A 15,247-nucleotide genomic window follows, 5' to 3' on the forward strand; every position below is an offset into this window, starting at 1 on the left:
GCAAACTCATTCGGCCCAGCAAACTCACTCCTCCTCGCTTTCTTTCTCCCTCTCCCTGTCTTTATTTTCTTCTGTAGCCTCTGCTGACCCAGGGCTGGGCTTAAGAGGGGGCCGAAATGCTGTCTTTGTACCGTTACAGATGCATTCCAGCTGCCAGTGCCACAGCACCCCCCCCCCATCCACCCTCTGCTAAGTGTAAAATTTCTAGTCTCACAAACCCTGGGTAACTTTACAGAAGGCAGTGACAAAAGCTTCCCAGAGGCGCAACCTATTACGAGGTTGAGCTGGGGTGGGCTGTGTGTGTGTCATTATGCTAGTAATGAAAAGGCATTTAGCAGGCGCTTGCCAAGGCCTCTGGACCCTTTGGCCACCTTCAGATGGGGGCTTGTTAAGAAAACAACTAATTACCTTTGGCGAGGCAATTAACATCCCTGTTTCTGACCATTTCCAGAGGGGCAGACATGTTAGTCTGCTGCAGGAAAAGTGGTGACAAAATGGCACCTTAAACAAAGACACCTTCAGCTGCCTGTGGAAAACTGGCAAGCAGCACACCCTCCTGTCCATGTTCCCCAGCCACGGGCATACATAGGCACACAGCCTCTGACACTGGAGGGAGCACTTGGCCATCAAGACACGTAGCCATCGAGAGCCTTCTCCTCCATGCATCTGTAACAATGTGGAAGAAGTCCTTCCTTTGGCCTGCCCTGAATGTCCCACCTTCCTGAGATGATCCTTTTGGGTTCTAGTCTTGGGAGAGAAGACTCGTGTCTCCACACATGTCTGCATCCAGCACAGCCAGGTGGGAGTTTCAGTTCAACACACTGAAGGAGAGGCAGCCAGTTGGAGAAGGACTCCTGTCTGAAATAGATGCTCAAAAGGCAGGGAGAGCATGGCCATGACAGCTGGGAGTAATGCACACTGGAGACCAACAGAAGGGTAAATGGTTGGCAAGACTGGGTCCAGTGTTCTGAAGGGGAGCATCTGGATTTCTAGACAACCAGCAGATCCATTTTATCCTTTTGTCCTGCTTTGGGGAGGAATTTCCCTCCAGGCAAAACAAGAAAGTCTTTGGTCAAGGTGTAACTCGATTACTTGCCTGGCTTGCAATAGTGATATTGCCTGTTCCATGGAGGTGAAAACAAAGACCCACTTTGCCCTGCAATATATGTGACTTTTGCAAGTGCCGCTGGCTTTTCCAGTGTACTTTCTCTACAGGTGTGTCCCATGGTAGTCAGTCTGAGACCTGGAAGGACTCCCATGGTCTTTTTTTGGGGGGGGGGGGTGCTGAAATGGAACTCTGTATAGCAGAAGGACCACCAGCAAAGCTGTGAGCCACCTGGAGGAAACGGGGTTGTTGCTTGGTGACCTAAAGGAGCACAAGGACTCAATCCAATGATGAACACCATAGTTTCAAGGGAGGAGAAATGGTGAGCCAGACCTGGGTTGCTGCTGAAGACTGTCCTGGGCATTGGAACAGGACATTGTGTGACCGGATGGCAGAGAAATGTGAGCCTCTATAGGGGGCTGGCTCCAAAGGAGGCTGGGTGGTTTCCAAAGGAGGAGACACAGGCAGATTCAAAGGAAGATGAATCTGATGTACTTCTATAGCTGGAGTGGGGGGAGGGGCATCTCCTCCTCTTCCTTCAGCAGCAAAGAATCTTAGGCTAGACTTGGAAAGGTGAGATTAGCCATGATGGCTGTGACTACATCAATGCCTGTCTATCTGGTTATTGTGCCTTAAACAAAGAATATGAAAAGCCACTGGTGGTTGTTCCACAGGCACAAATGGACAACACACAGTTGATCAAATCTCAAGTGGTGGGTTTGTGTTTTCAGTGAGTCACTTCAGCAGGTCTACTGGGAATACAACAAAGAACGGAGGCATTTCCAGCATTGCCTAGTTTTAATGCAGAGTTGAAAGCTGCATGGGGCATTTCCTCCACCCTGCTAGTGCTGTCCATGCATGTTGACTTACCATAATTTCAGGTGAAAGTGCTTGGTGGGTGTGTGTGTTTGCTGCTTTGGAGTAACAGCATTGCTCTTCTGGACTTTAATTATGCAGGTGTTCTCCAGGGGATTTTAGAGCTCCAGAAATGCCACATCTTGCCTTCTTTTTCAAGAGCTTTTGGAAAAGTCCTAAGCTACTGGGGGGGGGGGGGTGAAGGGGGAGGAGAGAGAGATACCATCACTCAAGCAAGTGTGTAATTAGTATCCTTTGGGGACCAGCTTTCTTTTGGTAAACTGATCTCCAAACAAATTTGCAAACCGTCCAGTGCGGAGAGGAACGAGAGAAAGCAAAGGCACTTGTGGGAAAGAACTGGGCACCGACTGACTGAGTGAAAGGCTGCACATGGGATGGAGAGAGCCAGCTCCCACTGGGGAGTTCCAACTCCCACTGGGGAGGGGGAAGCCACCAGGAGCCTGAAGTTTCTTACCGCCAGGTCACTGGAGCACAGCGCGTGTAAACTCGACCCGAGGCTCAACTGTCGAACGAACCTGCTTCCGACGCGTTCAAGGGAAGTCAAGGACGCCCGTGCCATGTTTGTAATTGTAGGGACGGTGCTATGTCTCCTTGAGATCAAGGGCAAAACTCGTCCAGAAGAATGTGAAGCTGGAGTAGTTTTGCATCTGTTTCAGCGACGGGATCAAATCCGCATGCCACGGAAATTAGAAAATTTTTGCAAGGGGGTGGGGAGACGAGAGAGGCGGAGACGCCTCGTGTTTCTGCAGAGCAGGAGAGCTTGTTCTGTACAACGCACTCATTCCACAAAGAAAGAGGTGGCCGGCAAAACGGGGACAGAGTTCGAACAGCGAGCGTTCCTCGGTCAGTGCAAAGCAGGTGGACCTCGGGGCTGGCGTGGGGAGCCAAGGTGAGGGCAAAACTCGTCCAGAAGAATGTGAAGCTGGAGTAGTTTTGCATCTGTTTCAGCGACGGGATCAAATCCGCATGCCACGGAAATTAGAAAATTTTTGCAAGGGGGTGGGGAGACGAGAGAGGCGGAGACGCCTCGTGTTTCTGCAGAGCAGGAGAGCTTGTTCTGTACAACGCACTCATTCCACAAAGAAAGAGGTGGCCGGCAAAACGGGGACAGAGTTCGAACAGCGAGCGTTCCTCGGTCAGTGCAAAGCAGGTGGACCTCGGGGCTGGCGTGGGGAGCCAAGGTGACCCCTGGCTCGGGGAAGGACCGACTTCGCAGGAAGGTGGCGAACAGCTGCTATATACGTGCAAGGGAGGGCTTGGGCGTGGGGAGAGAGAGGAATGAAAAGCACAGGCAAAAGTTCAAGGAATAGAGAGAGGACGCACACGCTGGAGCCTGCATAATATGACAGCCTTCCCCGACAAGCCCGCCTCCCAGATGCTGGGCTACAAGGCCCATGGTCCAAAGTAAAAGATGGACACATTGGCTGGGGATGATAGGAGCTGTACTCTAACACATTGGGAATGGTTGGGGAGCGGCTTAGTGAGACAGGTGGAACAAAAGCACAACTTTGTACCAAGAGCAAGGTGGCTGCCACCTCCCTAGGGATCGCTTGCCTTAAATCGCCGTTTCCTCCTTTCAAACTTGGCGGGCGTGGAAAGGGGCCGGCGGCTCGCCTTGTCCCCAAAGCTCACTCTCCGCCGGCCCGATTCCCTCTCGCCACCCCTCCCCAGCGCAATGCCATGCCTGGAAGACGCGTTTGCGCCCCAGCGCACCTATGTCAACACAGCGGCCTGCGCAGACGGCGGGACTGCTCCTCTGGCCCGGGCCCAGCAGCTGCAGAAGCCATCGGCCTGGCCTGGCCGGACAGGAGGGCGAGATCAAAAGAGGGCTGCCTGCTGAAGCGGGTGGAGCGATGCGCCAGGCCTCCGCCTGCGGCGCGCTTCGAGAAGGCGGCGCTCTCTTCCCTGAGCCAGGCGTCGCCTCCGCGTCCTAAGGCCTCTGGTTCCTCTAGGGCGCTGCGTGTACTCAGGGCGGCTGGCCTTCGCGTCGTCTTTGCCGCTCTTGGTTTCCGAGGTTCTGATGCAGCTTGGGTAGGATTTGCGCCCCAACAGAGTTTTGGGGAGCGCTCAGAACCGTCTTCAAAGGAGTCCGGGAAGCTGCCCTCTGCTAGGCGGATCTGCGATCCAAATCTTCGTTTGAGCACAACTCGACGTCAAAGCAGAGGGGTTGAGGGCGACGCGGCGAGGCCCGTCCATCGCTTCTCTTGGAAACGAGAGCTTTGAACAGCCCTGCCTCCGAAATCGATCATCCTCAAATCATAACCGGTCCCCAAGATGAACAGTTTACACACGCACACCCTCTTCCAAGTGTGGCTGTGTGCTATTGTACCGTTAAACAGCCTATCTAGAGAGTGGACTCTTTCCAATGCTAGCTCTACTTAGAGCTGACTTACTGAAATAAACTGGATTTAAATTAGCCTAAGAGTGAATTAACTCCGGCGCGCGCAAGTGGCCCTCCAAAAGTTTTCTTTCAACTTTCACAGCGGAAACAAATACTAATGAATTACTATTTCGTTAATACAACCGATGAAGACCCGAAGCTCTGGGACTGCTCAGATTGTTGCTCTCAGACTATCGCAAGAGAGTCCCGCCTATGTATATATCTTCTCCCTCCCTAAGTGCAAAGTTGGAAAAAGGGCACAGATGAGACTTTGGATCATCCCCGAATCGTTTCAATGCTCTTCTGCTACAGTGTCGCCTCCGCCCCGCAAATCGAGAGGAAACAGAGCCAGTAACTGGCAGACGAGAGTTTTGAGCCGCTTCAAAACTCCTCCAGTCGAAGGCGGGCTTAATCTTGTAGGAAGCCCTGCGGATGTCTGCAGGTGACCACCCGCCTGGCTCCCCCCACCCCCGTCGAAACAGCACGTGGCTGGTCCAAGCAGGAGTGAAGCTGCGGCATCATGTTTTCTAGTCCGGTTTGCTGCCCATGGACAAGTTTGTACAGAGAACGCCCTGGTTCTAGGACCAGCCTCGAATATTCCCAATTCTCTTCTACCACCGGATTAGCTTCCTTCCTCCCAGCCAAAAACAAAACAAAATGTAAAAAAAAAAAAAAGCTTAAGGGAATGAGATGCTTCGTTTTCTGCCCGCCCCCGGGGGTTGCTTCACTAAAAGTAATCCAAGCGACAGTCGTGCAGGTGAGCGTTCCTGTTTCCATAAAACCAAAGGGCTACCAGCCGTCCTTCACCCGGTTCCCTCGCAGGCCTCGACTCCCCCCGCCCCCCTTCCTGGCGTGTGGGCGGAGAGGAGGCGAAGGAGAATTATTTTAGAAAAGAAAACAAACCCACGTTTGAGCCAGACACAACTTTGCTTATCTCCCAGCAATCCTTACCTCGCCGATACTGTGCTCCGACGGCCATGTTTGCTTTGGCTTTGACTTTAGATAAAGATTATCATTATTAATATCAAAGCCAAACACTTTAATTGCAAACACACCCGGGGCGCCCTCGCTGCAGCCGGCGACGTCTCAGCCGCGCGGCTGGGAGCCTTCCATGAGAAGCCTTCTGGAAGGTCCCACGTCGTCCCGCAAACTTTTTCTCCCGTTGCTCTGCGGAGGCGAACCCGGTGCCGTTCGGTGAGGCTCCAACACCGAGAGAGACAGTGCCGGAGTTTCTGGCGGCGGTTTTCTTCAGGCTGTGATCCTAGCCAGAGTTACTTGGGAGTAAGTGCCATTCTGCACAGCGGTTCCTACTTCCGAATAAATATGCGTAAGATCACACCGTGCGGAGTTTTGAGGACTGGAACAGCTGGAGCTTCAAGGCAGCCCGGAAAGTAACTCCCGCGGCGACGGATTGGTCTTCTTAACGCACAGACGCGCTGAATGGCGCGGGGCTTACTTCGGAGTTGCCCTGCCTGCGATTGCACGGTTAGCTGCAATTCTCTGCCCATTTTCCTGGGAGTAAGCCCCGTTGAAATGGATGAGCTTTCTAAGGAGACATGAATGGGATTCCACTATTAACATCATTCAGTTTCCATGCCTTAGCACTTTTTTTAAAACAAAAGCAAGCCCCCTCCAAAAACACTAAAACTTCCTAAAATATAAGATTCATTTGTATGAAAGAGAACCATTTGTTTATTATCTATATTTCTGAAGGGTCGTTTTTGAAACACACTTGAAAAATTAAGTATACAGTTTAGTATATGAATTTACAAAAATGTGCATTTAACAAACAAGTGCTTTAAACAGGGGTTCCTTTATATTTAGATTGGAACTTAGTAAACCATGTTGACTTCCATGATAATTTTGGGCTAAACTTGTATATGAGATTCAGCACAAGCTAAAGCCAACAGACTTTTGAAACTTCTTAAAGACAAATAAATTTATTCTAGCACAAGCTTCCATGTACCATAACCTACTTCACTGGATGCAAGACTCATCAGTGTGAACTGAAACTTTTGACTATATTAGCAAAACAATTTAAATACAATTCTGAATGAAATGCATATATTACAAGAGGCTCTTTGGCACCAGCTTCTCAGTCAAAGTGTTATTCGTGGCTTTTGCATTTGTAGGAAAGGAAACCCTCAGATACTAGTGCATATCATTCTGTCTGTAGTATTCACATAACCTTGCAAATAGTATGTAAGGAATGCAATCCTAGCTGGGACCTCTTTCCAAGGCAATGTGGCTAGCAAGAGTGCAAATACAGTAGACAATATTAAATAACAATAAAACTTTTGCAGCAATTTTAGGGCACACTAAATTATATAAAGCATAACTTTGGCAATCCTAGTTCTGTTATTCAGAAGCAAGCCCTTTTAATACATTCAGTGAGACTTATTCCCAAGTAAATATGCATGCAATTGCAGTTTAGAATGCTATATAGTATACCAATCCTTTTAAAATTATGATTGTCTTACTTTATCAACAGTTCAACCCTGGGTAATTCTTGTTTTTTTCAGAGAAGGAATTTTAATTTTAAAATTGTTCTGGAAAGTATATAGAAGGAGCCTGTGCCTACCATATTTACTCAATAGGAAGTAAACTGGTTCTCATGGGCCTTACTCCCCAGTAAGTGAATGTGAGATTGCAGCCCTACCAGGTTACAAGAAATTATACAGAAGTGCTCCAGACACCAATCTTATTCATGACAATGGGGTTTCCTCAAGAGAACTTCCAGGTTGATTGTGACCACAGAGAGCTTTTGCTAGCCACCTATGATCTTTGGGGACATTAACTTTGAAATCAGTGCACAAAATACTGTAAGAAACAGACACAAACCAAAGTTATGCACTGGAAATTCTATCTATTGCTATGCACTGTGGAGCAGGGGAGAGAAGGAGAAAGACATTAGAAGTACTATGGTTTCCTGATGGCCACTCCTCCTTATGAATATAAACAGGTCTGGTATAACATCCAAAGTTGTCCTTATGATGAGGAAGAAAAGCAGGGTGTTTCCAACCTCAGAATAGGATTGTTTTTCTACATCCCTCAGAAGGGGTTCATTGCTCCACTTAACCCCTTCATGCCACAGGTCTCATCTCAAGGACTTTGAGAGACTTATGTTGGAACCCCTCTAGAAATCACATTCATAAATTATGCCTCAAACAAATTTTGGATTTCTTTTGAAAAATCCTTGATGTTCTCCAATACTCATGTCTCTAAAAAGATGAAGGTGAAAACTTGTGATCTTGACAATATAATGGAAATACAGAAAGATGAGACTGAATGCATAAGGATGCCTTACAATACATAAACACACTGAGAAAGTATTTCTTGGGAATTGTGCAAGAGAACATAGCAGGACATTTCCAAATGATTCAAATGCTGTTTTGCACAGGTAGATGCTCTTTGGTGCATGAGGACTAGTAACATCATGAATTTTAAATCTACGATGGCTGCATGAAGCAGTACAGTAGGATGCCAGGTTATTGGGTAGCAGGAACAGAAGCCATGTAAGGCTGAGGGAGGCTTTGTGCATGACAGAAAAGCAGTAGAGATACAAATGGGTGAAAAAAGTGGGTCCAACAAACCATGTACTCCTTTGTTTATCTCATGACTTTAGGAGAGGTACTCCAAGGATTTTATCTCCATGGTTTCAGTCAAGAAGCAGCCTTTAAATTTCTACTATCAGCTATTACCACATGATACTAAGGAAATCCCATTCATTCAGAGGAATGTCTATCCAGTTATAGTGTAACAGCATAATCCTATACCTGTCTCATCAGAAATAAGTGCCACTGAATTCAATAGGACATACTCCATAGTAAGTGTGTATAAGATGGCAGCCTAAGTCTAATAGCATTGAAGGAGCAGCTAATATTCTTTCAACCACAACAGATCTTAATTTTATGGAGAGGGAAAGAAATAGGAATTCATATTCTGTCTCCTCTTCTCCAGCATCTTGCAATGAACTCAATATTTTGAGATAGTCAAAAATCATCAATAAACAACTTTATACACAAAGAGATTTATTTTACAACCTTGGAAACTTATCTAGTTTATCTTATATACATGATCACATTCCACTTTAAATAGATATTTGTTTCTTTAAAAAAAACCAACCATACTAAAATTATGTACAAAAACCCCCACACAAAAACACAAAACCTAAATCTCAGGAACTGTTAAAAATGATAAAACAGAATCATGAACTTCCTTCAGACAGGAATGAACTTTGTATTATACAAAGAAGATGCTCATTAAACCACAATGCAATATATTAATTATAAAAGCAGACAAAGAACAATTTCAGATTAAAATTAAAACACCATTCAGATTGGTGTGTAGGAAGGATGAAGGTGGGATCATGAGCCAAACTTCCTTTTAAGAAGATGCATTTTTATTTATTCAGCTGTGTGCCTTTTCACAACCCTTCCCCGACCCCACCTCCATCTAGGATTGCCAGAAGATTAAATTAATTTGTGATTTAGTTTAAAGGGCGAAGAGGATAGACAGTTCCTTGCACTGTTTCCAAAAATACTACCCCTACTTTTCCACCATTTCCTCCCCGTTCGGGACTTTGCGGTCTTCTGAAGTGATACTGTCCACGATAGAAGAGAGACAACGGAGGCTGCTGGATGCAGAAGAGTCAACCAAAGAACCTCCTAGTTTGAAAGAAAAAGAGAAAGTCATTTTAGCCAGAAAAAGGATTGAGGAACAAATGAGAATAACAGGGGCAATAGGCAAAATTATTAAGGATTATGGGTGCACTCTTATACCCACAAGCTCCACTGAACTCAGTGGGACTTACTTCTCCATTCACACTGTGGGGGACTGCACAGTAACACCCCGGTGATGGAGCTGCTGTGGGCTCAGATCCACTCTCCCTGAATCCACAGAGGCTTTTACAAACAAAAACAGAGTAAATCTGGCAGACCTTCCTTGCCTCCCATTGCCAGAGGTTGTTGGGACGCTTAAGGAGGCTTACTTTCTAATAAAAGGGGTTCAGGCAGGGTCCATCTTGGCTGTGACCCCAAATCTCAAGCACATGTTCATAAGTAAGCCAAGCCGCTCCCCCTACATTCGGTAGGGCTTCACAGTTTCTAGGAAGTATTTTTAGGATGGTGGCCAAAGACGAGCAAAGTGCCACTGGAAGCAATGGACCCTGCTCGGAAATTTTTTGGGGGGGAGTCACTCGGGCTGCCATCCTATCAGCAACTCACGTGACAATCCATTCTATTTACTCTGGAGTAACCCCGTGGACTACTCCGGAGAGTTGCCTCCTACAGATGTGGCCTGCTTCCTTAAGATCCAAATGGGCGCGAGTTCCGTGAAAAGGAAACGGAGGTTGACTTCCGAGGAACCGTGCTTAGGATGAGGACTGCCAGCTTCAGTGCACTCGCTAAGGAGCAGGTCCCTGCCGGCTCCGTACTTGAGACGGGGATGCTCGTCCCGCCTGGCTTGCGGTGGCATAGAATTCCTTGGGCAAAATGGGCCCGACCCGTATTCTACCCCGCGTATTCAAACGACCCATCTCTCGTCCGGGGAGGGGGGCGAGCGAAGCGCCTCGTAGCTCCGGAGCTGGACGGCCTGTCGAACGAGCGCTTGGGAATCAAGGCGCCGGAGATCCACGTGGCTCGAGCACAGAAACGCAGGGCCTGAGGTGCGACGGCGGCCACGCGAGGCGCATTCTGCGGAGCCAGGGCGCCGGGGCTCGGAGAGGCGCCTCGCGGCAAGCCTCCCGCTCCCCGGCCGGCCCACGCACGCAAGGACCCACCCACCGTGCGCCGCGCTCGGAGGAGTGCCTCGCTTTACCTTCCTTGGCGCCGATCGCGAGCGCCCGGGAATGCTCGGACCCGCTCGGCCAGTCGGCGCTGCAGGTGCTCAGGAAGTCCGGAGCGGGCATCTGGAGGCGAGAGAGAAGGCGGGCTGAGGCCCGAGCGCCTACGGCGGGGACCGTGCCAGCCTGGGAAGCGGAGGGCCCTCGCCGGCGGCAGCTCCGCAGCCCCCTCCCTCCGCCCCCGTCTCTGCAGGCTCGACCTGGCCGAGCTAAGGGACGCGACCGCTGCCTCCCAGCGCGGCGGTGGCACAGGCGGCGCTTACATTGGCTTGCTTGGAGCCGCCGAAGCCGAAGGAGTCGCTGGCGCCGCTGGCGCCGGCGGCGGGCAGGAGCAGCTCCTGGCTCTTGTCCTGCTGGTCGAGACGGTGCAGGAGGTCCTGGAGCCGCTCGATGTAGCTGATGGCGCTGCGCAGGATCTCTACCTTGGGCAGCCGCTGGTTGGGGTTGGCCACCGTCCTCCTCTTGAGGGCCTCGAAGGCCTCGTTGATCTTCTTGAGGCGCCGCCTCTCGCGCAGCGTGGCCGCCTTGCGCCGGTCGGTGGGCGCCGATTTCCTTTTGCACGTCTTGCAGGCCCAGATGAGGCACTGGCCCGGGCAGTGGGGCGCCTGCAGGAGGCCCGGCGGGGCCAGCACGTGCTGCTCCTCGGAGCCGCCGCCGCCGCTGCCGCCGCTGCTGCTGCTGTCGCTGCCGCCCCCTGCGGCCTCCGCGCCCAGCGGGTCCTGGCACGAGGCGGGCGAGAGGGTGCTGCCGTCGCTGCCCTGGTACAGCGGCGAGCCCTCGGCCATGTCGAGCGGCTGCAGGGCTCCATTGTCGCTGTCCAAGTAGAAGAAATAGGAGCCGGATTCGAAAAGGTCCATCATCATGCTCTCGCCCTTCGCCTCTGTGCAGCCTCTGGGAGGTGGGTGAGGGGCTTCCGAAAGAGCCCCCAGAGAGGGAGAGGGAGAGAAAGAAGCGGCCCGACGGAATTTAATTAGCGCGGTGACATAAGGCCCCCCGGCAGCTTTATATATAGTAGCGGCTGAAACTCTATCCAACTTTTAGCTGTCGCGGCGCATCACCCTCCAGAAGCCCAGGCTGAAAACAACCACGCTCTCCTCCTGGGTGCTGCTGGCCGAAGAGACCGCTGCCACCGCGTCATGAAGGGGAAGAAAGAGGGCATTTCCCTCCTCACCACACAAGCCCAAGGAACTCCATGAAGGAAAGGACTGGAGGGGCTCACAGTTTTGCACACGTGAACGACTTGCCTGTGCGTGTGTGCAAAATGAAGGAGTTGCTTGCAGCCCACAGCACCAAGGCTCAGAGTGAAAATCCTTTCCTGCTCTGGGCTAAGTATAGAACTCTGAGGGGTGAATGGAATAGGCTGTAATGATTATACTTGCAAATAGGCTGGCTAATGGCTTTGTGCGCTGGTGCTTTTTTAAAGCATGCACAGCACACACGGGTTTGTGGCCAAAACCCACCGGGCCCAACCCATGAATCTAAGGGGAAGAGAGCCCTCCTACTGTGCCAGGGCATCCTTCCCCAACTTGCTGCTACGTATTGCAGCATCTCCAAGCCAGCACAGGAGGCAGCAGGTTGGAGAAGGCTTCCCTAGGGAGTGATGTCCTAGAGAACAGTCCTGGCCTCTAGTGTGGGTGAGGACAAGCTGTCTGGGCCTGTTGTAGCCAGACTGAATTCCTGCCATCTCTCAGAGTGCCCTACCTAGAGGAGCCTTCAGGCTATTTCACAGACACACTTGGCAGGGGATGAGTGGGACTGTGACTGCATCTGCCGTATATCAGATTCTTGGCTTTCAGTTCAGTCCAGAATTACTGATCTGCAATGGTCTCCACTTGTAAATGAAGTGTTGGTTAACACCTATGGATTTACAGTGCTTAATTTTCCATGGATCCAGACTACAGGCATTCACGGGGATGGCACCAGTCCTCTTATGAGCAGAACAAAAGATGTAGACGCCCTTTCACTGTGCAGTCATAATACAGGTGTTCAACACAAATATGCAAAGGTACAAAATTCTGATCAGCCCAACTTTTCTGCTGTGAAAGGGAGGTGATGGTATGATTCAGGTATCTGCTCTATCACTCATCCTCTGTGCTGTGCCAGTGACTTACATGATCCTCCCTGTGTACAGAGGCTATCCCTGCTCCTCCATCATGCGAAGACCACTGCCCTTGTAGGTAAATAAATGAACTAGACCTCAATGCCTTGCAGCTGAAACCAAGAAGTTAAGTGCATTGAGAAGAACTGTGAACCAAATATTAACACTGCCTTATATTAAGTTGGACCCTTAGCCCAACTAGCAGCAGTTCTCCAAAGCTTGGGCTTCTCTTCCATAAGCCTACCTGGACATGTTTGAGGCTGATCTCAGGACTTTCTGCATGGGTGTCCTAAATTCTGTCCTTTTTGATCTGTGATGCATTAAAGACACACTCCTCTACCAATCCAGGCAAAGAAAGGACCTACAGACTCTAGCATTCCCTTGGTTGTAAGCCTACTTAGAGGGTAAATTTGCATAGGATTGTTCCTTGAGCCACCAAAGTGCTGGGGATGAACATACCCTTAGTGCGTGAGCAGCCAAAGGGAGTCCTGATTGACCACACAATCACTATCCCTAAGATGTTGTGAAAGCTCTGTTTGAATCAGCGACAGTTTGATCATTCAACAAGTTTAGGGATTACACTTCATAGGATGGTGTATCTGATGTTGTTGCCACCTTATTCCTTGAGAAGATGACTCTCTATACATGTGAGCAGTGCCATGACAAAGCTAAGGGCAAAAGGCTAGTCTCTCTTCCTTGTTTTCCCATTCCTGTATTGGAACTCATCCACTGCCTTTTTGTTTTTAAAAATATGATACTAATTAAACTATTTTGATTTCTCCACTGATATCAGAGGCAATAGGATTCTGTTTTTAATGAGTAGATAACAGAAGGATTAGACACCAGACCTCTTAATTCAGGCATGAGAATGGTTCATCCAAAATGTGTGTGTGGGAGTTTAATATGCTCACGAAGCATTTTTGTTTAGGAGCACAATAGTTATCTTGTACATTTCACTGTACATTTTCACTGTACACAATCTTTTTACATCCTTTTGTAAAATTACTCATTTTTTAAAAATACTTTTGTAAAAGAACTACCATGTGATCATAATCAGAAATATAACCAGATTTCAGAAAATTGCAAGGTTGCAATCTTCCTGATCGTGGAAAAAGGTTTAATAGAATGCACATAAAGTCCTTATTTCACATGTTCACAAAGTTCCTGATCCTGAGACAGCAATCTTGAGACATGACTTTTTTTTACATCTTGAAGCAAATCTTTATTTTTTAAAGTGCCAGACTTTTGCTGTGATGACTTATTTCCCACTACCTTTTCATGTCTTTGTCATTTGTACAAAACTGAAGAAAAACACACCTCAGTGAAAAAAGGAAACGCATGGAATCGGCAAAAAATCCATAGAATCCATAGTGTTGTATTGCATGGTCCCTTTTCAGTGTTTCCTGTGAGGTTGTTTCATATATGTGGATTCCCACAAGAAAATGAAGCTCTTTTATGACTTCACACTTCAGAAATAAACATGCTAATTGACCCTGGGACTGGAAAACATGTTTACAAATCCTTGGCACAATGCGGAGAAGGTTCTGCATAGAGTACAATTTTAAACCAAAATTGCAAGCAAAGAGTGCCGCCCTTTATTGGGAATCCAAAATACAAATCTCCTTTGAGCTAGATAAGTGGCAATGGGTCTGTGGAATTTGAAATGCGAGAGACATACATAGATACTACACAGAGGATGCTTTGCACTAGCAAAGCTAAAGTGCCTCTTAACGGTTGGGACAAGTTGGTGCTGCTGTGTTGACAATCCCACCTTCTATGTGCTGCTGACTCTCTTTCAAAAAAGTCCTTGGTATGGTTTTCAGACTAATGGAGATTTCTTTTGCTGCTGCTCCCTGAGCTAGAAGCGAGTCTAGTTCGCAGGAAGGGGAATGGTGCAAAACTAGAGGCTGCCTTCTTCGGGCATCCTGCAAATGCTTTGAACTACAGCACCTAGCAGTCCAGCTACCATAGCCAGTGTTATGGGAGTTGTAGTCCAAAACAGCTAGAGAACACCCATTTGCCTTCCTTTCTGATCCTAACTCTCATTCCTTGGCAACCTGCTTTACATCACACAAGCTCTAGGACCACTGCACAATGGCACACAGGAGCCACATTTTGGATTCCCCTCATTGTCAAACCATTTACCTTATCTATATTAATCCAGCCAATTTGTGCATGCATGTTCATCACTCTCTTTCTTAAAATGTCATTAGTATTTGAACATCTGTTCCTGTATGTGTGAATGGGCTTCATTTTATATTGTATATTTGTATTTTATTTTAATGTATATATTTTAAAATGTTATTTATGATGATGTAACTTATTGTTGTAAGCCGCCCTGAGGCTTCGGCGAATGGGCGGCATAAAAATGTTTTAATAAATAAATAAAATAAATAATAAAGCATTGGAATAAACATGCGATATCCCCCCTCACATACACGCACAGAAACATGCCTGCTGCATATGAGAGGCGCTTCTCTGACACATTGAGTGCCTATGTGTGCATGTGTGGACCATAATGCACAGAGTTAAAGATGCTCTTGTGTTGAAGGTGAACACTTCTGAGTATGACAATTGATCTGTAGTGGTATTTTTGCACATGTTTTTTGATGGCGCAACATTTAAAAACAGTTCTGGATAAGATTTCTGGGAACTCAGATAAGTGGGCAGCTCTCTGCCTGTGGGCTTGTGGGATCTAATTGATACTAAACTCTTGTAAATAAATATTAATCAGCATATTATCTCTGCCCCTTGAGGTCTGTTTTTCTACTCTTTTATTTTATGCTTTTGTTGGGTATTTACTGTTGCATTTTCTGGTGGGAGCTGATGGAATGTGGGGAATGAGATTTAGCAAACTACAACTGCTAGTTGATTGAGGGGAATTCTTTCTCTCCTGCAACCAATGGCAATATCATAAATCTCTGGCTGAGTGTACAGGTGGGGTGC

General features: G+C 48.2%; 1 protein-coding gene across 1 annotated transcript; it reads right to left on the reverse strand.

The window, feature by feature from the left end:
• Nucleotides 1–8,909: 8,909 nt before the first annotated feature.
• Nucleotides 8,910–11,066, reverse strand: MYF6 (myogenic factor 6). The gene is made up of 3 exons (XM_044455515.1): nucleotides 10,467–11,066; nucleotides 10,179–10,269; nucleotides 8,910–9,028 (listed from the first exon to the last, which is right to left on the reverse strand). The coding sequence occupies exons 1-3, from the start codon at nucleotides 11,064–11,066 to the stop codon at nucleotides 8,910–8,912; spliced, it is 810 nt and encodes a 269-aa protein (XP_044311450.1).
• Nucleotides 11,067–15,247: the final 4,181 nt, after the last annotated feature.

The sequence above is a fragment of the Varanus komodoensis genome, unplaced genomic scaffold (genome assembly GCF_004798865.1).
Source record: "Varanus komodoensis strain SLA01 unplaced genomic scaffold, ASM479886v1 scaffold8, whole genome shotgun sequence".
NCBI lineage: Eukaryota > Metazoa > Chordata > Lepidosauria > Squamata > Varanidae > Varanus > Varanus komodoensis.